This window comes from Carcharodon carcharias, chromosome 19 (genome assembly GCF_017639515.1).
Source record: "Carcharodon carcharias isolate sCarCar2 chromosome 19, sCarCar2.pri, whole genome shotgun sequence".
In the NCBI taxonomy this organism is placed as follows: Eukaryota; Metazoa; Chordata; class Chondrichthyes; order Lamniformes; family Lamnidae; genus Carcharodon; species Carcharodon carcharias.
Window position 1 is genome coordinate 12,291,287 of NC_054485.1, and position 25,393 is coordinate 12,316,679.

The 25,393-nt window shown below is 45.3% G+C and overlaps 1 protein-coding gene across 7 annotated transcripts in view; it reads left to right on the plus strand.

The window, feature by feature from the left end:
• Nucleotides 1-25,393, plus strand: part of ptprub (protein tyrosine phosphatase receptor type Ub) — an 818,938-nt gene that overhangs the window by 657,060 nt on the left and 136,485 nt on the right. For all 7 annotated transcript variants that reach the window (XM_041212606.1, XM_041212611.1, XM_041212608.1 and 4 more), the window contains 2 exons: nt 12,410-12,519; nt 13,685-13,886. In XM_041212606.1, the coding sequence (XP_041068540.1) occupies nt 12,410-12,519; nt 13,685-13,886 (312 nt within the window). The remainder of the gene's footprint in view (nt 1-12,409; nt 12,520-13,684; nt 13,887-25,393) is intronic.

Consider the following 25,393-nt stretch of genomic DNA (forward strand, 5'->3'; position numbering starts at 1 on the left):
TCCTGTGCTTAGTGCAATTTTCCCAGCACACAGATGGTGTGCCTTCTCTGTCACTGGACACATCAGTCATGCCTGCACCTCGGTGGGGCTTATCATTGCTGCCAGAGTGTCCTGGGCCTGCAGCACAGAGCTCCGTCATTCTCTCTGTGAGCTCCCAGCACCTGTGAGGTGCAGCTGGCCTCCCATCTCATCAGCATCTGTGTCTGGAGACAGTGTGGTCCTGAGGGACTCAGCACATGAAGGATGCCATAGGATTAGGAGAAGTTAAAGTTTCCCACTGCATCTCCATGATGTGATCCTCTTCACAGAGCACAAGCGAGGTGCCATCAGCCAGGCAGGAGTCAGATATTCACATAAGCTATATGAGGATCTATGGACTGTCCCCATTGCATGTTGTCATCATCCTCTTGGAATGTAGTGACTATGGGCATCCGCTGCATCTCCATGACAGGAGCCAAATCACAGAGGGAATGTGCCTCCCCGAATCTATCAGCAGGTGAAAATGCACAAAGTTGTGTGCTTTCACAAAGATAGCGTCCATGATCCCACGGATGCATTTGTGGGTGGAGGCTTATGATATCCCACACAGGTTACCTGTGGTGCGCTGAAAGGAGGCACTGGTGTAAAAATTGAACACTGCTGTCACTTTCATGGCCACGGGCAGTGGATACCCTCCATGTCCCCGTGGCGCCAAATCCTGCAGCAGGTGGCAAATGTGACCAACCAGTTCCCTGGACATGCGCAGGCTTCGCTGACACTGGTTCTCTGTCACCTATAGAAATGACAAGCACCATCTATAGATCCTGGGTCTAGCTAGGCGCTGACCAGCGAGGCCTCGCTGTGGCTGTTCCTCCCTCTGCCCAGTCAGGTGCCTCCGTTGCTCTTTTCTCATTCATATTCGCCCTCTTTAAGCCATGAAGTATACAGCTAGGACACCAGGCTCCATGCTCCTGATGTTGTACTCCTGCAGGATCAAAGAGAAAGACTCATGGGTGAGCTTGGGTGTCATCAGAACCTCCCTTGGTTCCTTAACACATCCCAGAGAGTGCGGGCCAGCACTTGGATGGTTAGATGGTCATTCCACTTGACCAACTGGCGACAGCTTCGCCCACTGGACTGCATGCTGTGCTCTCAGCTCAGGCACAGGCATTCTCCTAACTCGCACTGCAAAGCTGCACTGTTAGCTTGAACCATGAGGGAGACTGATCCAAACCTGAATGATGATATTGCAAGGGGCTGTGGGCATGTCCACCAGTGACTGCTGCATGGCTAACTTTCTCAAGGAGATTGTACAATATGCCCTGATGTCCAATTGTTCTGCAGTCCACTAAAACACTCATTAGTTTGCAGTCTGTGCCCGAGGGGTGATAAGTGAAAAATATTTGGTGCCACTTTCAGGCCTCTGTGTTGCTTGAGACAAGCTAAAGGCCCAACTCCAAGCATGTCAATGTGGCTGCACCTGAACTGTCTCATGCAGAGCAATGATCACTTTATACAGGGTTTCATCAATGCATGGTCGCTTCACCTCCACCCACGAACACCCCCGGCATATGCTTGTGCACTACTATCAACCGCAGTGCAGCCCTCACCCACCCCCAACTTGCCTCAACCACAATGTAGCTCTTGCCCCCCCAATGCTCCTCAACTGCAGTGCAGCCCTTGCCCACTCACAACCACCTCAACCACAGTGCAGCCCTTGCCCACCCCAACCCTCCACAACTGCAGTGTAGCCATTAACCCGGCACCACACTGTCAGCCGGGGGGAAAATGCGACTTGCCTGTTCCCTTGTCTGAATGTGCGGCACCTCAACCTTGAAGTCCAACAGGTGACCCTCATAAGCAACATTACTGTGCACTCACCTCTGAGTTCCCCTCGAAGTGCAGCTCTCCAGGTGTACACCTTATAAAACAAAAACAGAATTACCTGGAAAAGCTCAGCAGGTCTGGCAGCATCGGCGGAGAAGAAAAGAGTTGACGTTTCGAGTCCTCATGACCCTTCGACAGAACTTGAGTTCGAGTCCAAGAAAGAGTTGAAATATAAGCTGGTTTAAGGTGTGTGTGTGGGGGGCGGAGAGAGAGAGAGAGAGAGAGAGGTGGAGTGGGGGTGTGGTTGTAGGGACAAACAAGCAGTGATAGAAGCAGATCATCAAAAGATGTCAACGACAATAATACAAAAGAACACATAGGTGTTAAAGTTAAGTTGGTGATACTATCTAAACGAATGTGCTAATTAAGAATGGATGGTAGGGCACTCAAGGTATAGCTCTAGTGGGGGTGGGGAGAGCATAAAAGATTAAAAAAATAAATAAATAATTTTTTTTTCTTCTCTTTTTATAATGGAAATAGGTGGGAAAAGGAAAATCTATATAATTTATTGGAAAAAAAAGAAAAGGAAGGGGGAAACAGAAAGGGGGTGGGGATGGGGGAGGGAGCTCACGACCTAAAGTTGTTGAATTCAATATTCAGTCCGGATGGCTGTAAAGTGCCTAGTCGGAAGATGAGGTGTTGTACCTCCAGTTTGCGTTGGGCTTCACTGGAACAATGCAGCAAGCCAAGGACAGACATGTGGGCAAGAGAGCAGGTTGGAGTGTTAAAATGGCAAGCGACAGGGAGGTTTGGGTCATTCTTGCGGACAGACCACAGGTGTTCTGCAAAGCTGTCGCCCAGTTTACGTTGGTCTCTCCAATGTAGAGGAGACCACGTTGGGAGCAACGAATGCAGTAGACCAAGTTGGGGGAAATGCAAGTGAAATGCTGCTTCACTTGAAAGGAGTGTTTGGGTCCTTGGACGGTGAGGAGAGAGGAAGTGAAGGGGCAGGTATTGCATCTTCTGCGTGGGCATGGGGTGGTGCCATAGGAGGGGGTTGAGGAGTAGGGGGTGATGGAGGAGTGGACCAGGGTGTCCAGTGAAGCCCAACGCAAACTGGAGGAACAACACCTCATCTTCTGACTAGGCACTTTACAGCCATCCGGACTGAATATTGAATTCAACAACTTTAGGTCGTGAGCTCCCACCCCCATTCCCACCCCCTTTCTGTTTCCCCCTTCCTTTTCTTTTTTTTCCAATAAATTATATAGATTTTCCTTTTCCCACCTATTTCCATTATAAAAAGAGAAGAAAAAAAAATTATTTATTTATTTTTTTACATCTTTTATGCTCTCCCCACCCCCACTAGAGCTATACCTTGAGTGCCCTACCATCCATTCTTAATTAGCACATTCGTTTAGATAATATCACCAACTTTAACTTTAACACCTATGTGTTCTTTTGTATTATTGTTGTTGACATCTTTTGATGATCTGCTTCTATCACTGCTTGTTTGTCCCTACAACCACACACACCTTAAACCAGCTTATATTTCAACTCTTTCTTGGACTCGAACTCAAGTTCTGTCGAAGGGTCATGAGGACTCAAAACGTCAACTCTTTTCTTCTCCGCCGATGCTGCCAGACCTGCTGAGTTTTTCCAGGTAATTCTGTTTTTGTTTTTGTTTTGGATTTCCAGCATCCGCAGTTTTTTTGTTTTTATCTCTGTACACCTTATAAATGCTGTTGTGAAATGCACACCGACGCACTTGGATGGTCCAGCATGCAGGGATGATTGCAGTGAGCTGGGCTTATAATGATATGGAGATGTATTACAATAAAGTTCACAACGTGCAGTGACAGGAAACGTGGCCCGCCATTGACGGGCGGAGCAGACAATTGCAAACTGGTTTCTCAACATCATGAAACCAATTTTTGGCCTTTCCACCATAATGTCCACTCAAGCCCGCCATGACTCCCCATGCCAGCGAGCAGAGAAAATTCTGCCCGATATAAAAAAAAGTCAGTGGAGACCCCAGTCACTGCCTCCTGTAGATTTTGCTTCATTTCTTTCCTATCTGATTATGAACAAGCAAGAGAGTTGAAGTTGGAGGTCCCCCGCAATAAATGGAATAGATTTCTATTGCTGACAAGCCTAGATCTTATCCTTTTAATATTTTTGCTAAAGTCTCATGCCTCCAGAACATTTTAACTCTTGACTTTTGGCCGCCCTCCAAATTTTCCTGTCCCACCTGCGACAATGCCCACTGCTGACCGGGCCGCAAAATCCAGCCCTATTTGTCTGTGATTTCTACTGATGTTATAGGGGGAGATTAAGAGAGCCCTATAGATTTTCTCTCTTTTTTAATTGAGCTCTGTACTTCTACACTTTGATTTGATGTATAGTAACACCCTGCAGAGCCAATCAAACCATTAGACAATATTCTAAACATATGTTCTACTAGACCATACAGAATTTACTGTACGCTTCATTGCTGCACAGAAACCCACTGTTATATGTTTAGAAAATCACTTGATATGTGCCAGGTGCATTATCAGATTAAGCAAACTAGATGAAGTCTGAGTGGGATGTGATGAGTCATACTGTCATCCCAAACATCATTTTCTCAGTGACTGTACTAAAGAATGATGGGGTAGGTCCCTTTTCTCTTGAAAAAAGAAGTCTTGAGGGGTGACCAAATAAAGGTTTTTAAAATAACAAATGTTTAATAGAGTGAGTACAGAATTGTGGGGAAGAGCACAACTAGAAGTCATCAATATATGATAGCGCGCGCTTGACCCAAACGCGCATAAAGTTGCACGAGATTTCGGGGTGAGCATCCTGACATCATCGTGCACTCACACAATATTTCGCTCGACGGGCACACGCAAAAGTTAGAAGTGCGCCCTCTGGCAATTAAGCCTATTAACATCCCAATTGTCAGCGATTTTTCGTGGCCTGTCCAATCTTACGTTTGGTGGACGGGCCAATGGGCCAGGTGGGCTTTATATTTTTTAATGAAACCTCATTCAAGGGTGGGATGAAATCTCTGTTAGGTTCTAAAATAAAAAGAAATATCTGGGGGCTATTTTTTTATGAGATATGCTTTCAGGTGCTTGATTGTGCTGTATGGACATTGTTTTGCAGTATTTTTGGGCTTATTTTCTTACTTGCAGGTCTGCAGCTCCCTGAGGCAGCTGTCTGCCTTCAGAGAGCTCTCTTGAAGCGCTCACCCACGCTCGCGGTGACGTTGGCGCCCACCATCTTCCCGCCCCCAATGGCAGTGCCAAGCCTTTCTCTGGGCGCATTTCATGCTGGCTGGCTGTTAATTGGCCAGCCAGCATAAGATCACAGTCGGGGGCCAATTGAGGACAGAAGCGCATTTTGCATCCACTTCCAGGCCAGCCGATCATGCGTGCCCGACGAGCACAAAGTTCAGGCCATAATTACCAGTGAATCGATCGTTGCTTTTTCTTCTGTTCCATGGAGCACCTTTTAGGGTCATGCAAATTAAAATTGTATCGTATCAATCCTAATATTGTACCAAGCCTTGATAACACCCTTGCTACTCAGAACAGTGTGATATTTCCAATTCCCACACTGATCCTTACCATTTTTCTCTGTGAGATTGAAATTTAGTGTCAATTTTGTATGATGGATTCACGCCTCTGGCAATTTAGTTAAGACTGCCAGTGCTTATTGCAAATCATGGCTGTTAAAGAGAAATGGCTTTCCTCCTATCAGATCAGGCAGGAATTGAAACTCTGCCGCAGGGTTTAGAAGGGTTTTTTTTTCTGATTGCATTTCCCAGATTCATTGCCTTTGCCATACTGTTTGCTTTACACCATTTCCTTTTGTACCTTTTTTGTTATACGAAAATTTCCTTATTTTGAATAAACTATGAAAACAAACCTCAGCTTCTTCAGGGGAGGTAGAAGTAAAGAGCTGATGCATAGGGTGAGAGAAGAAACGCAGTGGTACATCTCAAGTACCAAATCTCCTACAAACAGTTACAATCGATGATTATAGTCATTAGGTATTTATCCGATGGGAATTCTGAGAGAAGAAAGAATTTGTGAATGCTGAGTTAGATTAAGGTTAAAGATTAAAGATCTATTCAGGAGCTCAGAATAAGACTGCCTTGGGAATTTTTAGTGTAAGTGACATTAAGCAATTTAATTCAGATTAAAACCAAATTAAAGCTGCTTCCTCCATAGGTCAGTTCGTAGGGTCGCTGGATTCATTTGAACTTAATGACAGCTGAGTGGAGTTTTGCTAATGAGGTTGCCAATTTCAGTTGATGTTTTATTATTCTCACCAGGCATTGGTGCTGATTATTTTCGATAGTTAGGGAAGATAATCAGTGGTTGAAGTCCATTCTGTAAAGAGTAGCTGGGAGAAGGTTCCATAGAGAAAATATCAGGCAGCTCAGGCAGTAACCTGTAGGAAGTGACAGGTAGTTGCTTTTGATATTGCCCCCATGTTGAAGGCCTGATCTATGTTATAGCTGTACAGTTCTCTCTCATATTCCTCTTTGGTACTATTCTTCCTCTGTGACTCTTTTCCTATCAACATCAAGATTCTCAAGAGCTCTATCCTCACTCTAATTTACATTACTGACTCTTTCCACAAACCATCCACCCATACCTACACGTAAGTGATTCTGCACTGCATTCATCAAAGTCTCCAGAATGTATCCCTCAAAGCACATAATCCCAGCTGCTGTCACAGTCTAACGACTGAATCACTACATCTTTTCTCCTCCGTAATCTTATTACTTACATTTGTCAGTACCACAATTCTTTCCTGTTTTTTTAAAGGGCCGTACATCAGCTGCCATCTCTTGCCTTTACTGCCTTTTCCCCTCCAATTTTCTTCCCTTGTTGTCTAAGCATACTGGCTTAACACAGACTTACATTTTAAGATGCATTGACAGCCCTCTGACCTGTTTCAACCAAGTGACTGTTTGTCATTTGTGAGCCCAGGCATAAAGGGCTGGTAAGCAGGTTGATCACAAGAGTCAAACCAGATGAACACATCCAGCTACAGCTATTAATATCTCCATAGGGTTCTTTTGTGTAAAATAATGCTCAAAATGGCAATGAGATGGACACTGGGTAACACAAATGTAGAAATTTAGTGTGGAGGAACATCTGAAAGCTTCGTCAACGAGGTGAATTTGAAGCAAAGTTGTGGAAGAATTTGTAGAGGAGGATGAGCTGATAAATCCCCAGGGCCTGATAATTTACATCCCAGCGTATTTAAGGAAGTGGCCCTAGAAATAGTGGATGCATTGGTGGTCATCTTCCGAGATTCTATAGACTCTGGAACAGCTCCTATAGATTGGAGGGTAGCTAATGTAACTTTGCTATTTAAAAAGGGAGTTAGAGAGAAAACAGGGAATTATAGACCAGTCAGCCTGACGTCGGTAGTGGGGAAAATTCTAGAGTCCATTGTAATAGATTTAATAGTTGAGCACTTGGAAAACAGTGGCAGAATCGAAGAGAGTCAGCATGGATTTACGAAAGGGAAATCATGCTTGACAAACCTACTGGAATTTTTAGAGGCTGTAACGAGTAGAGTTGATGAGGGGGAGCCAGTGGATGTGGTTTATTTGGACTTTCAGAAGGCTTTCGACAAAGTCTCACATAAGAGATTAGCGTGTAAAATTAAAGCGCATTGGATTGAGGGTTGTGTATTGAGATGGATAGAAGACTGGTTAGCAGACAGGAAACAAAAGAGTAAGAATAAATAGGCTTTTTTCAGAATGCCAGGCAGTGACTAGTGGGGTACCTCAGGGATCGGTTCTGGGAGCCCAGCTATTCACAATATACATTAATGATTTAGATGAGGGAACTAAATGCAATATCTCCGAATTTGCAGATGACACAAAGCTGGGTGAGAGGGTGAGCTATGAGGAGGCTGCAGAGATGCTTCAGTGTGATTTGGACAAGCTGAGTGAGTGGGCAAATGCATGGCAGATGCAGTATAATGTGGATAAATATGAGGTTATCCACTTTGGTAGCAAAAACAGGAAGGCAGATTATCTGAATGGCTATAAATTGAGAGAGGGGAATGTGCAACGAGACCTGGGTGTCCTTGTACATCAGTCGCTGAAGGTAAGCATGCAGGTGCACCAGGCGGTAAAGAAAGCAAATGGCATGTTGGCCTTCATAGCGAGAGGATTCGAGTACATGGACAGGGATGTCTTGATGTAATTGTACAGGGCCTTGGTGAGACCACATTTGGAATATTGTGTGCAGTTTTGGTCTCCTTATCTGAGAAAGGATGTTCTAGCTATAAGAGGGAATGCAGCGAAAGTTTACCAGACTGATTCCTGGGATGGCGGGACTGACATATGAGGAGAGATCGAGTCGGTTAGGATTATATTTGCTGGAGTTCAGAAGAATGAGGAGGGATCTCATAGAAATCCATAAAATTCAACAGGACTAGACAGGGTAGATGCAGGAAGGTTGTACCCAATGGTGGGGGAGTCCAGAACCAAGGGTCACAGTCTGAGGATATGGGGTAGACCATTTAGGACTGAGATGAGGAGAAATTTCTTCACCCAGAGAGTGGTGAGCCTGTGGAATTCGCTACCACAGAAAGTAGTTGAGGCCAAAACATTGTATGTTTTCAAGAAGGAGTTGGATATTGCTCTTGGGGCAAAAGGGATCAAAGCATATGGGGAGAAAGTGGGAGCAGGCTATTGAGTTGGATGATCAGCCATGATCATGATGAATGGTGGAGCAGGCTCAGAGGGCCAAATGGCCTACTCCTCCTATTTTCAATGTATGTTTATATGTAATAATGTGTAGTTATGTCACAGGGGAACAGAGAGCTAATGAAGCTTGGAAAGGATAAGCTGATGGGTGTGCAGGGCCTACCGGGCAGGAGATGAGCTGAAGAGTTCTGCATTAACAGTTTGTGCAAAGTGGGGGAGAGAAGCTGTTGCGAAGAATATTGAAGAAATCACTCCATGAAATGGTGAAGTGTGAAATGGAGTATCAGCAGTAGTATGGAGTGAGGCAGTTGATAAGCTGGCAAAGTTCTTAAAATGGAAGAATGTTGTCTTGGCTGTTCTCCAGATGTAGTGTTTCCCCATAAATGCAGGTGAGCCCAGTGCAATTAACAATTTTGTATCACACTGAACACTTTTACATAGTGTGTCAATGTTGTCAACCTGTAACTTTAGCTAATACTTCTACTTGAAAACATTCACAATTTTGGAAGGCACATAAGCTTCTAATTTTGAATATGGAAACACATTGTTTGGTCTATCTGTGTCAATAACTGGAGCTCTGAGTTTTCCTGTGGATTACTGTGTGTTGTATGAGTGACCTCTAGTGTGCAGATATTTCAGGTTTTAAAGTATTACAGCGGGCAAAGTGGGGCTTGAACCCACGACCCTGAAAGTAAGGATCTCATGCTCGACCGACTGAGCTAGCCGGATATGCATGCAGATATTTCACATCTGTTTCAGATGAAGTTACATTGTTTCATAGTTTGCCATTGTGAGATTTGAACTCTTGATCTGGGGGTTATAAACCCAGTACCATAACCACTTGGCTATTTAGGCCAAGCCCTGCAGATATTTCACCATGACCTTCACTGAGGTGGTGTTGAATTGGACTCATTAGAAGCTGTTCAAGATAATGCAAGGCAGGAAGCTGATACTTTAGTGGTAATCTTCTTGCCTGGGAAATTAATCTAGCAGCAACAGATCAACATAACTGTTGCACCAGCTCAGCAAGCTATATTGTAGATTGTTAGGAAAGATTAGGATTGCAACAAATACAAACAAACTATTAGGAGAGGGAGGGTTAAAATAACAGTGAAGCTTCTAAAGAAAAGTCATTGACCTGAAACAGTAACCCTGCTTTCCTAGATGCTCAGTAACTAGAGTGTTTCTGGCATTTTCTACTTCTAATTTCAGCATCTTGCCTTTTTTATGGTTGTAAAAAAGCTGAGGTATTAATTGGTTGTGAGAGGAGGGAGGGGTGGAGATCAGCTTTTGAAGCCTGAACGACAAGAGAATAGCAGACCTCTAGACACTACTTAATCATCAGGAGAAATTAAAACTGCAGTTAATTGAAGCAAGATCAATAAAGAGGATGGTAGACCAGAGGGAACTGAAGAGAGATCAAAACAAAACTTTGAAGTCAAATGTTTATCTTCAAGTTGAATGCAATAAATTAAGTCTCAAAACTGCATTATGTTAGAGATGGAATTGATATTGTAGTGAATCCTGCTATAGAAATTTCAGCATTAACATCAAATTGGGTAATGACTGAAATTGCAGTTACATAATTGAAGAAAAAGCAAACAATTCATCCTACAATTAACAACTTTTATTAAATTAATGAAACAAGACCTGCATCTAGGAAAAAATACATTGGAATAAAGAAATAGAAAAACTTCGCAACCCATGTGGGCAGTTCCAAAAACTAACACTTTTGAAATCCTTATTGTAGAGCCCGAGTGATCACAGAGTTAATTCTGGTACATGCTCTCAGATGGGTATTAATGTATGTTAAATCCGGAAAGCCAATATTTGGAAGTCATTGAAATGCTGGTTAGATCTGTCCAGTATCTTTCTCAAGAAAATGTCAAAGCCACTGTTATATTATTCAATTACATGGAACATGTTATAATGTTTTCGGGTTGAATTTTCCCTACCCCATGGAGATGGGGTAGGAGACGGGGCTGGAAGCAAAATAAGAAAATAACACGTCGGGTTTTCTTGCTGACAAGTTCCTGCCTTTAAACAATCTGTCAGATGCAGGATCAAATTGGCACTGGCTATCTGCCTGTTATAGGGCAATTAAGTCCCAATTGAGGGAAAATTGGTGAAGCTGACAGGATCTTCTGACGTGGGACAACCCTCTCTGCTGAGGCCAAAGCCCAGCAGGTGCCTAGAGGCAGCCTTCCAGGGGCAGGCTGGGCAACATCGAGAGCTCCTGTGACTTTCCCCAATCATGGAGCCACAGCTACAAGCTGCCTAGTGGAGGGGAACCCCCCCGCCCCCCTCCACAATGAGGGCCTGACAGCTGTGGCCAATCTTTATTTTTTACTTGGTTGAACTGTTCAGAGAGCACCTCCATCTTGAGGTGTTTACTTGCACTTCCCCAGGAGGGGCTGTCGGCCAGGTGGCCAGGTTTTGCTGCAGGCACTCCAATTGGACCTCCCGCCTGCCATTATTAATTAATTAGTTAGATGGTGAGCCGTCTCCTGTGTCGGTTATCTGTCTAATGACATCTGCAGAATCCGGACCCCTTCATGCCATCCCAACATTGGAGTCCCAAGGCCTGCCAGAAAATTCAGCCCATTATATTTACTTTGCATTGTGTGTGTGCTAATAATGCCTAGGTGTTTGGCTGCGAACAGTTCCTAGTTCATCCGAACCTTCTGTGGAGTTGCAATCACGACCCTGCTCCATTTCCCTACCTTAGACTGGAGCTCCACATTTCTTGCTCAGACCTCTGACCCGGGCCTACTAAGAAATGTGGAGTGTAGCTGCTCCTAGAGTCCTTCAGTGTAGTGCAGTAGTGTCGGCCAATTGAAGGCATGCCCCCTTTTTACAGCACTAGCTGGTGTATTCCGGTAAGTTTAAATGTCCCAGCCACTTTGACAAGCTAGGAGAGAAGTTAAGTGTGTAAGTTAATTGGTTAGGTGGTAGGGTGGGTCAGGTGGTTGGGGGGGGGTGGTGGGGGGATAGGGGGATAGGAGACTGATGAGGGGAGAGTCACGGGTGTAGTCGGGGGGCCTTAATCAGGAGAGTCAGCTTGGTAGTCAGGAGGTGAAAGGATGGCCAGGAAGTTGGGAGGGTAAACGAGCGTTGTAGCCAGAGAGTCCAGTGGGGAGTTGGGAGGGTCCCAGGAGTTAGAACTGGTTTTAATGTTTCCAACTTTTCTTGGGTAATTATCATACTAAGTGAGTCGGAACCATCCAAAGCCTCTGACTTTAAATCGGAGTTTCAGAGGGTTTCAGACACAGGGTATTTGTTCAATAGAAGTTGAAACTTGGGCAATTCCCATGCAGTGCTTGTGTGGGGACTTCTGAGGGGTCCCCCAGCGTACCATCCAGGGTACCTCCGGGTACACCCCTCTGGAGAACGGAAGATCGCTGCCTTTGTTTGATGTAGTCAGTGTAAATGTGTTGTACACTTTACATAGGGCTTTAAGATTATGGAAGGATTTGATAGGCTAGACATAGAGATATTTCCACTTGTCAGGAGACTAAAACCAGGAGCCATGAATGTAACATAGTCATCAATAAATCCAATGGGGAATTCAGGAGGAACATCTTTACTCAAAGAGCAGTAAGAATGTGAAACTTGCATCACAGGAAAGAGGAGTAGTGAATAGTGTAGATTAATTTAAAGGGAAGCTAGGTAAGTACAAGGGAGAGAAAAAAAAGGATATTCTCATAGAGTTTCATGAAAAGGGGTGAGAGGAGGCTCTTGAGAAACATAAACACCAGTTGGTAGACCAGTTGGGCCAAATGGTCTGTTTCTATGCAGTAGATTCTATGTAATGTGGCACCTTCAAGTTTGATAATGTTTATCAGGAATGTAACACGCAATGGCTTTGTTCTTATTCAGTACCTGGTGGAATTCCAGCAGAGTCCATCAGTGGAACACCCCTGGAGGATATGATATTCTTGAAATGGAATGAACCACTGGAGCCTAATGGTGTCATCATACAGTATGAGGTAATTATTGTGATAAATAACTTATTATAATATCTGAAGGTTAATGGTCACAGGTAGGATAATAGAATCAATTGGATTTTGGAAAGACAGCCAAGGATTCATGCAACCAAATCCAGTCAACAGAGCAATTAATGAATGGGTGTTAAGGTGTGTGTACGGTTTGTGTTCTTTCTTTCCTTTCAGCATTTCCAGACCACACATCTCCAGCTAGTGCCAGATTCTCTCTAAGCCACCGGGGTGGGGAGCCATAGGAATAACTATGGTAACAGCCCTTTGATTTTGCTCTCCCATGAGGATGTTCGCTGATGATTGCACAATGTTCAGCATCATTCGCAACTCCTCAGATACTGAAGCAGTCCATGTCCAAATGCAGCAAGACCTGGACAATATCCAGGCTTGGGCTGACAAGTGGCAAGTAACATTCGTGCCACACAAGTGCCAAGAAATGACCATCTCCAACAAGAGAGAACCTAACCATCAACCCTGGGCATTCAATGACATTACCATTGCTGAATCCCCCACTGTCAACATCCTGGGAGCTACCATTTACCAGAAACTGAACTGGACTAGCCAAATAAATACTGTGGCTACAAAGAGCATGTCAGGGGCTTGGAATCCTGTGGCAAGTAACTCATCTCCTGACTCCCCAGAGTCTGTTCACCATCTACAAGGCACAAGTCAGGAGTGTGACGGAATACTCTCCACTTGCCTGGATGAGTGAAGCTTCAACAACACTCAAGATGCTTCACACCATCCAGGACAAAGCAGTCCAGGTGTTTGGCACCCTTTTCACAAACATTTACTTCCTCCACCACCGAAACACAGTGGCAGCAGTGTGTACCATCTGCAAGATGCACTGCAAGAACTCACCAACGTTCCTTAGACAGCACCTTCCAAGCCGAAGACCGCTACCATCTAGAAGGATAAGAGAAGGATAGAGAAGAGAATCGCAGAGTTATGGGGAAAAGGCAGGGGAATGGGACTAGTTAATTTGCTCTTGCGGAGAGCTGGTACAGACGCGACATGCCAAATGGCCTCCTCCTGCGCTGTAACCATTCTATGATTCACTAACTTGGGATGCTGTGAGTTCTACAGGATGCACTGTCTGATGAAGCGCTGTGTAATCTGAGTCCAGTTGTTCAAATAATTTTTTCTGTGCTATCAGATTAGCTACCAATGCATTGAGTCTTCCGATCCGGCAGTGATTGTGCCTGGCCTACAGAAAACTCTGTCGAAACCCTGGAATGAGACCCACCACATGTTTTCAAATTTGGAACCGGGCACCACTTATCGCTTCTCAGTCAGGGCATCCACTAGCAAAGGATTTGGCCAGACAGTACTTACTGAGGTCACCACAAACATTACAGGTAAGTGGTCCAGTGCAGTGACTACAATAATCACTTGCTATTTCCTTTGAAATAGCCTTGAATGTGTTGTGCGAAACAATGTTAGCAAGTCATGCAGTAGAACAGCCAAAGACATTCTGAACATGTGAAAGAGAAGAGCATGGGCCCCATCCATTTTGTGCTATTGAGCCCTTCCCATCATTCTGTTAGTTCCTGTGAAAGGCAAAGGAAAAGAGAGAAATATCCTTAGACCAAGGTAGGAAAAAGCTGGGGAATTTTACTCTGGCTTCAAAGGCAATCAAGCAAATTTCAGAAGCTTGAGGAAGTGATAACACATGACCTTTCACAGTGTTTCACAGAACTTTTACAGCACAGAAGGAGGCCATTCAGCCCATCGTGTATACACTGACCCTCCAAATGAGTAGTTTACTTAGTGACATCCTCCCACTTTCTCCCCATAACCCTGAACGTTGTTCCTTATCAAATAACAATCTAATTCCCTTTTGAATGCCTCAATTGAACCTGCCTCCACCACACTCTCAGGCAGTGCATTCCAGACCTTAACCACTCGTTGCGTGAAGAAATTTCTTCTCATATTGCTTTTGCTTCTTTTGCAAATTACTTTAAATCTGTAGAAACAGAAAATGCTGTAAATGTTCAACAGGTCATTCAGCATCTGTGGAGAGTGAAACACAGTTAGTGTTTGAAGTCGATGTCCCTTCATCAGAACTGGGAATAGTTAGAAATGCAGCACATTTTAAGCAACACCTGTATCTCCTGGCCCACTATCTCCTATAATTTGAGATGTATTCTAATCACAGAAAATTTCCTGAATTCACCTAGATATCTATCTGCCATTAAGGATTTTAAGTTGAATTATATAGAATATAGGACATAGAAACAGGCATTCAGCCCAACTGGTCCATGCCAGTGCTTGTACTCTGCATGAGCCTTCTCTCATCTCTCTTCATATAACCCCATCAGCATAATAAAAATGCATTGTGTTCTGTTTAGTCGTTGAGTAATAAGTAGTTGGTTCAACAATAAACCTGATCAAAAATGATTTGCCTGTTCAATAGGAAATGTGTGGAACTGAACATGTGACTAAGGCATCTATTTTGTAAGCTTAGGTTTTCTAGCTGATTGTGTATAAATATCATGTGACACTTGACCCTTTTGAGACTTTGTGTGATTGTGATGTTAATGAACAAAAATAAAAATATAAATGTACTCCATACTTAGAGTCAAGAATGACAACTATAGCAAAGGGAATTGCTATGTGCAGTTAGATTATATATTAGTTCCTGAAGCAGAGCAATTGTGCAAGGCACAGTAGTGGATAGAGTCAGGCTCGACTGTGGTGTACTGTATGGTTACTGTTGAAGGACGTTTGGTGAGTTGCTGCAGTGCATCTTGTAAATGGTGCACAGTGCTGCCATAGTTTTCTACAAATCACTGTCGAGAGTTACTCTCAAAGAGTGATCTCTTGAATGAGACAACAAAGGAACACACCTCACAATGAGGCAGCGCCTCAACCAGAAGAAAGAGAAGAAGAAAGCTGTCAAATCATTATAAATGCACATTGAAAGGTATTTCAAAAGATGGTTCTTGGGCAGTGAATTGTTGTCAATCAGACACTTTCACTGCAACAGTGCTCATGCTAAAATTCAATTTGAAATTACCAGGATATTTTCAGGGAATTTATGACTGGTCAGTAACCAATCAAATTTTATAACTGTGATAATCAGTCTAGTCAGGAAGATATAATAATTTTCATTAGTGTATGTGTGTGTGTGTGTGTGTGTGTGTGTGTGTGTGTGTGTGTGTGTGTGTGTGTGTGTGTGTGTGTGTGTGTGTGTGTCTCTTAACTGAATTAAAAGCAGCTGGTCTGAGGCGATGGTTTGTGGTACTGTCACTGGGCTAGTAATCCATAGACCCAGGGTAATGCTCTGGGGACCCAGGTTCAAATCCTGCCATGGCCCATTGTGGAATTTGAAATCAGTAAAAATATGGAGTTACAAGTCTAATGAAGACCATGAAACCATTGTTGTTAATGTCCTTTAGGGAAGGATATCTGCTCCCCTTACCTGGTCTGGCCTACATGTGACTCCAGACCCACAGCAATGTGGTTGACTCTTAAATGTTAAACTCTTAAATAAGGACAATTAGTGGGCACCACTAGCTAGACCAGAATAAAAAAAAGGTAATCTAGGTTTGAAATGTTAGGTGAACATAGGTGTAAAGAGAACATTTGCATTTTTAAATAAACCAGAATTCAAAAGAGAGGAGTGTGAAAAATACACAATGTGTTTTCCCAAATATTTCTGTTAAAATTGGTACTCTGATGGATTTTTATTATTAGAGAGGTAAAAGTCCAAAGACATAGTGAAACAAGGGAATTTTCATTCAAAGGGGAAAATAAGTGTAAAGGCTGTATGTAAGGGCAGACATTCTAAGATCTAACACAAGTGTGAAAAACTCCCAGCATCTAAGCCTCAAAGTGCTGTCTACAAGGGACTGAAGCTGAGAAAAACTCACTTTGAATTCGACTGTTCAGGGTATTGTGTGTTACTTTGCCTGGGCCTTTTAAAATCCATGTGTCTCACTGTTGCCTTAACAGAGGTATGACTGAGGTTTAGATTAATTGGGGGATCTAGAAGTTATCGTAGTAGTAATTTGTAGATCTGTGTATGTGCTTAAAATCATTTCTTCTATTAATAAAGGTTTAATTTAATTTTGTAGAAAACCTATAAGATTTGGTGGCCTTTTTACTGAATTCAAAGCCTGCATTTCGAAATAAGTACAAATTGCAAATAGTTGTGGCAGCTGCTTCAAGTTTCCCTCTGGGATTTGGGCAGCTTGGTATTTACCATCCGCCTGCCATAACATATCCACAGATCTTGTATAAAGCAGCAGTAAATATTTATGATTGGGTAGCCAACATGTGAGCGACTGCTGCAATAGATTTTCTCATGTGTTCCATAATTTTACAGTTGACTTGAAACTGCAGATTTATTTTCCCCGCTCAGCCACTTTGAAAATAGAGGGAAGACTGTATTAGAAGGTTTCCGTGTGAATGTTGCAGCAACTCAAACCCAAAACAGAAAACCCAAGGCCCACAGGTCAGATTACATTCTGATGTAATCCCTGAAGTCCTCTAGATGTCTGTCTATCATTAAGGATTTTAAATAGAATTACATAGAATGTAGAAATCAGAAACAGGCCATTCAGCCCAACAGGTCCATGCTGATATATGATTGTGAGAATCTTTTGCAACAGCAGAATATAACTGCATGATACAAACAATTAATGCCTTCTACAATTGGTAGAGTGCTGGATAATTTAAAGATGAGACTAACCTGAACTTGTGGTTACAATGGGAATCTTGAATAAAAACCAGAATAGGTAAGGGCCTGTCAAAGGGAGTGCTGCAATGTGATAAAAAATCTCCCCAAGTCTAAAGGACCTGATAGGCAATCACTACCTCACCTATACCCTTCAACTTCTTTGCAAGTGTTGCAGCCTCTCTACCTCATTAAACAATGCTATTTTGGTCAGTTCTCCTGGGCTCTCGTCTTGTTCTTTACAAGCCAAATTCAGCATTTTAAATCTTTTCCTCACTTCTGCACTTTTATGTATTGAAACCAAGAATTGTTGCATTGACACTTCCTCTTTCCTCGTGCTCCAAACTGTGGAACCCCTTACCTCCTTCAGTCTTTCATCTCACAGTATTTGAGCTGTTAAAGCAGAAACTTGGTGTTGTCAAATCACTAATCCTAACTTGCCTTGGGTTCTTGTCACTCCTTACTATCTAGGTGGTATCCTGCACTATGGGCATTTCGTCTTGGTTTCCAAGCAAAACATGAAGTAGATTTGGTTGGGTATGAAAACAATAATACAGATGACTTCCTAAACCATGAGAAGCAGTCAAATACATTCATCAGCTGCACCCTGAGATTAATTTGCTGCCCACAAATCGCATACAACAGGCAAATATTAATTGGTGAATAGTTACAATATTTTCCTTCTCCATTTTTCTGCTCTTACTCCTCATGAAATGTTTCAGGTGATTCATTTCACATAGTACATAGAGTTATGTGAGTGAAGCTTGCAGGATTTGTCTTCTAGGGCTTGTTACCCCGTGGAAGGTGACTTTCAAAGTATATGGTTTCATGATGACCAAATCACATAAATGCACTATTCCCTCATATTAAAGAAACAATAATTTTTTTGTATAGTATTCCAAATTCTTTCTGATGGTTCTTGCTGGCTGTGTGGTATCATCTGGCATGTTGCTTTCAGGGCCTAGTATAATAGGGCGGAATTTGCTGTGAGAAAACATCTAACAGCATTTTCCATTAGTTATACCTGCCAATGCATGTTTGGTTTTTACATTTTTGCATGGCAAGTTGTTGAAAGTGCGAACTGATAACATTATAATGAGAGAAACTGGGGACCTGAGTGAACAGGGCAACAAACTGTGTATCTCCCGAACCAATCAGAATGAAATAAACAGAGGGCAGAATTTTCCGCTTGACATGTGGGGGGCAGGCTCCGCATGTCAGCACATAAAATGGCACGCGGTGATGTCGGGTGAGCGTCCCGACGTCACCATGCGCCATTGCAATATTTCGCCGGGCGGTCGTGCGTGCGATGAAGTTCGACACACACCCGCCATTAATTAACGGGCTAGTTAAGGCCCTTAAATCGGGAATCAACGCCGATTTTCAGGTGCCCATGTGATCTTTGGCTTGATACATGGAGGCAACGGGCAGGCGGATAAGAGACGTTTTAATAAATCTCATCTACGGGCGAGATAAAAGGGCTTATTGGGGTTGTCAATCTGGTCTGTGAGTATTTATTGCAAAAAGTTTTTTAAACTTGCCTGTGCGATCTGTAGCTGTTCAGAACGAATTCCAGCAGCTTTCTGTGTACTTTGAGCTTTCAGGTCAGCACTCTGCAGCCAGTAATCTTTATTGGGCCTGCAGCTTTTCAGAGGCCTCCCTTTAGCCTGGGTATGGGTTCTGACATGTCCATTGGAGGCAGTTCTTCTGAGGAGGAAGGGAGGGCTAGAATAAGGAGGAGGCCAGGAGTGCATCATCAGCCTCCAGGGGAGCCCCCTTTGGGAGTACAGGCGCAGGCACAAGGGGTGCAGGGCTAAGAGGCAGTCCAAGGTGGAAGGGCCTCAGAAGACGCCACTATCCTGTTGCTAGGGTGTACAAGCGCCAAAGCAGCTACCTCAATATGACTGAGGTGCAATGCCGAAGGAGGCTCCAACTGTCAAGGGAGACAGTCAACTATATCTGTCAGATGATTGGCCCTGAGATCTCTCCTAATTGTGTGAGCAGACACCCCATCCCAGCGGCTCTGAAGGTCACAGTTGCCCTCAACTTCTATGCCTCTGGCTCCTTCCAGGGCTCGGTGGGTGACCTTTGCTGTGTCTCCCAATCAGCTGTGCACACTTGTGTCAAGCAGGTCACAGACGCTCTGTTCAGGCGTGCATTGACCTTCATCCACTTTCGTTGGGAGCAGGCAAGCCAGACACAGCGAGCCAGAGGCTTCGCTGCCATTGCTGGCTTCCCCCGCGTCCAGGGTGCTACAGACTGTACACATGTGGCCATCAAGTCGCCAGCAGGTGAGCCCGGTGCCTTTGTCAACAGGAAGGACTCCCACTCCATCAACGTGCAGATAGTTTATGATCACAGGATGCTGATTCTACCAAGTCTGTACAAGGTACCCAGGCAGCTCCCACGACGCCTACATCCTCAGACACTCCCAGCTGCCAGGGCTCTTCATTGCTCCGGCTCGGCTTGATGGATGGCTGCTGGGTGACAAGGGTTATCCCCTCAGAACGTGGCTCATGACGCCCCTCCACCATCCAAGAACAGAAATTGAGCAGCGCCACAATAGGAGCCACATTTCCACAATTGCTGTGGTGGAGAGAGCCATCGGTCTTCTCAATATGTGCTTCCGATGCTTGGACCGCACAGGGGGCGCACTCCAGTACCCCCCAGATCGTGTCTGTGTGATAGTGGTTGCATGCTGCGCTCTGCACAATCTTGCGCTGGGAAGAGGGGACGTAGTGGATGAAGAAGATGTCGACGCAGTGGATGCAGCTGCACATGATGAGTCCAGCACTGATTCTGAGGATGAGGAGGCACAGGGGAATGATGAGGGGCTAAACGCTGACCTGGTACTCCACCAAGGAGGCAGGGACACCCGGAACACTTTAATCCAACGAACCTTCAGCTAGCTCCACACAAATGGGTCAGGAGGACCAGCCTTGCCTGGCACTTCCATTGTCAGCACTTAAGTGCAGTGCTACATCTGCCACTTCATAAGCTGCAACTAAGGACTTTGAACATAAACCTCAATGTCCACTCAAACACTCATGACATATATGTAAAACGTACAAATGCAGAACAAAGGAGCCACCCTCAGCCATGATAACACATCTGGTTTTAATTTTCTCCATCATAATGTCACACAAAATTAAAGCAAAACGTTTTTCAACCATAAACAAATAATAATTCCCTAATCTAGAGCCAACACAAAAGCACCAGGGAGGAACACGTGGTGTGCCTAAGGTGCCTTATGCTTAGGTTTACAGGTGCTATGTCTTGGTGCTGCCCCATCGCTCAGAGTGGCTTCTGAGACAGCCTGCTGACTCTGATGTCCTGTTGGCTTCAATGACCTTGGCGGCCGTCCTCTGCCCTGTGGAGCCTGTGTGGGCCCCGCCTAAGAGGGATCTGCCAGGTCTACAGCTGGCATCTCCCCAGTCGTCGCAGCCTCACCCGATGAAGCGGTCACTGGGAGAGGGGCGGAGCAACTGTTGCCCTCATCCGGAACGCCATGAGAGGAGCCCGCAGATACGACAGGCAGGTGCTCTGCCAACATGAGGTCGCCCTGGTCCTCCCTACTCACCATCGATGGGTGGGCAACGAGCTGGGAATCTTGAAGCGCACACCGTCTCCCACATTGGCAATGACCAGCTGTGGCCACTGGTGTTGTGAGGGCTTGTTCTCCTGGAAGCCCCTCTCCATGAGAGTCGCCACTCTCTCCATGGAGGAAGCATGATGCTCTGCCATGAGGCTCATTGCATTACTGATGCTCCATGTGGACGACTCCACCACGGACACCAAGCGAAGCATCGTCTCAGACAACACTACCAGATGCTCCTGCACACCCGGCCGTATTTCCTGCAGCTGCTGCATTGCGGACGACTCCAGAGGCATATCATCACGCCCTGACTCAGCATGTGCCTGGTCCCCTGCAGTTCACTGGCTGCTGGTGCCATTGGCACGCTCTGTCTCTGCCAGCTCCTCCAGCGATTGTGAAGTGTCCTCTCCACTATGCCCCGGGACACTAGCCGATGTTGTAGTTCCCACCGATGTGCTAGCGTCTGCGCTGGTGCCTACCTCGCAGAAATGGTGTAACGCAGGTGACTGTTGAGGGCCCTCAGGTGTGAGAGGGGGCATCTGGAATTGCTTCTGGTGGACAGGCTCTGATGATGCTGAAAATAACAAGGACAGTGGATCAGTTAGCGTGCACACAGTGATACACTTCATCCCTTTCCCCCAGGCTCATTATGTGCTCAAGCTTCCAGAACCTATGGAGATGAATATTGGTGGGGTGGTAAATAGTCAGGAGGAGACCCAAACATGACAGGCAGATACGGATGGGCTGGTCAGATGGCCTAAGGAATGCCAAATGGAATGTTATGTGGATAAGTGTGAGGTGATGCGCTTGGGCAGGAGAAACAAGGTATGAGAATACATGCGGAATGGTAGGACCATAGAAAGTAAGGAGGATCAGAGGGACCTTGCTGGGCATATCGACAGGCCCATTAAGGTAGCGGGACAGGAACATAAGGCGGTTAAGAAGGGAAATGCCATACTTGCCTTTATTAGCTGAGGAATAGAATATAGGAACAGGGAGGTCGTGTTGCAAGTGCAGAAAATGCTGCCTAGGCCACAGCTATAGTTCTGCATGCAGTTGTGATATGCGCTTCACGGGAGGGATGTGATTGGAGTGGAGAGAATGCAGAGGTTGCTGACCAGGTTGCATGCTGGGCTGGAGAGTTGGAGTTGTGAGGAGACATAGCATAAGCTGGGGATATTTCCCCTGGAGCAGAAGAGATTGAGGGGTGACATTATTGAACCTTATAACATTATGATAGGGTAAACAGAAAGGAACTTTTCCCCTTGGCGGAAGGATGAGTAACCTGGTGGCATTGATTTAAGGTAAGGGGCATGAGGTTGACAGGTGAGGTGATGAGGAACTGAAGGAACTATGGCCTGAAAGGATTGCGGATGCAGAAACCCTCCTGACATGTAATAAGTATTTGGATGCGCAGTTGCGATGCCATGGCATACAACGCCATGGGGATAGTGGTCACAAGTGGGATAAGGTGACTTTGGAAGGCGGTTGACCTGCGCATCTTTGAAGGACCGAGCGACTTTTGTCTATGACCCACACCTCTGACTCTATCAGTCTGTGAATGAGCAATGTTGCTGCAATAACGATTCAAACAATCATCAGTGCTATGGATGGTGGGAAGACAGAGCGGATGTCACTGTTGGCCTCAAATACCTGGCTGCTCCACCCCAGCCTCACCGACTGTGGACCTGGGCGCATGGTGCCTCTCAAGCTCCAGGGCCTCCTGCTCGAATCGGCTCAAAATCATCAGCTGGGCCTGGCTGCCTCCATTCCGCAAATGCTCACAGGCATTGTGAGCATTTTTCTCCTGAGAAACAGAGAACACCATTCATTGCGGCTAATTGCACATGGACTCTGCACTTGCACGCCGCACCCCAACCATAGTGGCCCATATCAGGCATCCAGTGCCTCCTCTCCATGCGACTGCTGATCAGTCACAAAAATATAGTACACCTGCTCCCAACCCCCTACCCCCCCACCCAACAGCTACCTTGGACACATTTTGCGTCCATCACTTTAAGAAACACATGGTCTTAGCTCCCGTGGCAAGGAGGCACAACTAGGTGTGACGTCGAGGGCAGCAGATGGCTCTTGGCCACAAGACCTTGAGGCTCCTCTTCCATAACCTCATCACCGTGAATAGGACATGTGTTGGAGTTCTGAGCATGTGCCTAGCTGCATCTCCTGCAGGTTGCCCCCAGACTAGTCATGTGCAACTAAGAGCAACACATGGGGGAGAACCCATCTCCTCATGAACCACTGAGGCTGATGTAAGCATTGTCACTATCTGCTTGCCAGCATACGAGAAATGCCCAACATGATTCAATGCAGTCACGACATTAAGACTTGGGGGGACCTCAAAGGCTAAGGCTACCTGCTGGGTTAAATGCCCAATGCCAACATGGTACTCGCCCTTCCAGAGCGCAACATATTGTTGAAGCACTTACGACACTGAATCCAGGTGCGCCGCACCATGTCGTGGGAGCTCACTACCTCCGCCATCTCCTCCCAGGCATGCTCCGTCATGTGAGGGAGCCTCCCCCTCCCATCCTGGGGAACCAGCACCTCCCACTACCCCTCGAGGAGAGCAGCAAGGCAATCATAAGAAAAGCGAGGAGCACATTGGCCCCCCAAAAGCCTATTTTGCAGCCTGCCCTGCTCTTTTGCCCTTCCCTCCAGAGTGCCCTGCTGAGCAGACCCCCTGCGGTTGGATCTCCAGGTGGCCATTGCGAGCAGCCTACAGGAGGCTGCCAGGCCTTCTTTTAAACAGAATGCCGGGTCACCAATGGACCAGGTGGTCTGTGCACGCTTGCCTCAGCCCGCACACACTCACTATCCGTGGAAGACAGAAATACGCTGGCAGGCTTTAATTGGCCCACCTGTGCAAAATGGTGGTGCGGCGCCGATCGGGTCCATGCCCACCCGCATCCACTCCTGCCCACCAAACAGAAAATTTTAGCCAGAGGAACAACAGAGAAGGAAGTGCAGAGTACGTTACGTATATTTAATATCATAGTTTATATGTTTTGGAATATAACTCCTAGTTTTAGGAAGTAAAGCTTTAACTGTAGAAAATAGGGTATCTGGTTGAGAAACTGGCAAAAGCAGCCCTGAAATAAATGCAATTCAAACAAGCTTGGGTTTACTACAAGAAAAAGGCTGGGGGCATGTTGACTTAAGAGGTTAGCAGCTAAAAAGGTAAAATCATAAACAATAGGTGGGCTTACTTAGCTAAAAAATTGGAGACATGCCGTCTGCAGTTATTCCTGTAAAGGATATTCTTGTGGGTTTCCAAAATTTAGGAAAGCTTTGGAATTAAAAGGTAGGTAATTTGCATTTCTACCTTTTTTAAAATTCATTTCTGGGATTTGGGCATCACTAGCAAGACCGGCATTTATTGCACATCCCTAATCGCCTTTGAGAAGTTGGTGGCCTTCTTGAACCAATGCAGTCAATTTGGTGTAGGTATATCCACAGTGCTGATAACGGGGAGTTCCAGGATTTTGGCCCGGCAACAGTAAAGGTACGGTGATATATTTCCAAGCCAGGATGTTGTGTGGCTTGGAGGGAACTTCCAGGTGGTGGGGTATTCATGCATCTGCTGCCCTTGTCCTTCAAGATGGTAGCAGTCGTGGCTTTGGCAGGTGCTGTCTAAGGAGTCTTGAGGAGTTCCTGCATCCTGTAGATGGTACACGTTGCTGCCACAGTGAGATGGTGGTAAAGGGAGTGAATGTTTGTGGATGGGGTGCCAATCAGGATTCCTAGCCTCTGACCTGCTCTTGTAGCCACAGAATTTATATGGCTAGTCCAGTACAGTTACTGGTCAATGGTAACTCCCAGGATGTTGATAGTGGGGGATTCAGTGATGGTAATGCCACAGAATATCAAGGGGCAATGGTTAGATTCTCCCTTGTTGGAGATGGTCATTGCCTGGCACTTGTGTGGCACGAATGTTACTTGCCACTTCTCAGCCAAGCCTTGATATTGTCCAGGTCATTTGGACATGGACTGCTTCCGTATCTGAGGAGTCATGAATGGTGCTGAACATTGTGCAATCATCAGCAAACATCCCCACTTCTGACCTTATGATGGAAGGAAGGTGATTGACAAAGCAGCTGAAGATGGTTGGGCCAAGGACACTACGCTGAGAAACTCCTGCTGTAATGTCCTGGAGCTGAGATGACTGACCTCCAACAACCACAAACATCTTCCTTTGTGCTAAGTATGACAGCCAGTGGAGATTTTTCCCCTGGTTCCCATTAACTTCAGTTTTGTTAAGGCTCATTGATGCCGCCCTCAGTTAACTGCTGCCTTGATGTCAAGAGCAGTCACTATCACCTCACCTCTGGAGTTCAGTTGATTTGTCCATGTTTTTAACCAAGACTGAAATGAGGTCAGGAGCTGAGTGATCCTGGCGGAACCCAAACTTCGTGTCAGTGAGCAGGATATTTCTAAGCAAGTGCCGCTGGATAACACTGTTGATGATCCCTTCCATCACTTTACTAATGATCGAGAGTAGACTGATGGGACAGTAATTGGCCAGGTTGGATTTGTCCTGCTTTTTGTATACAGGACATACCTGGGCAATT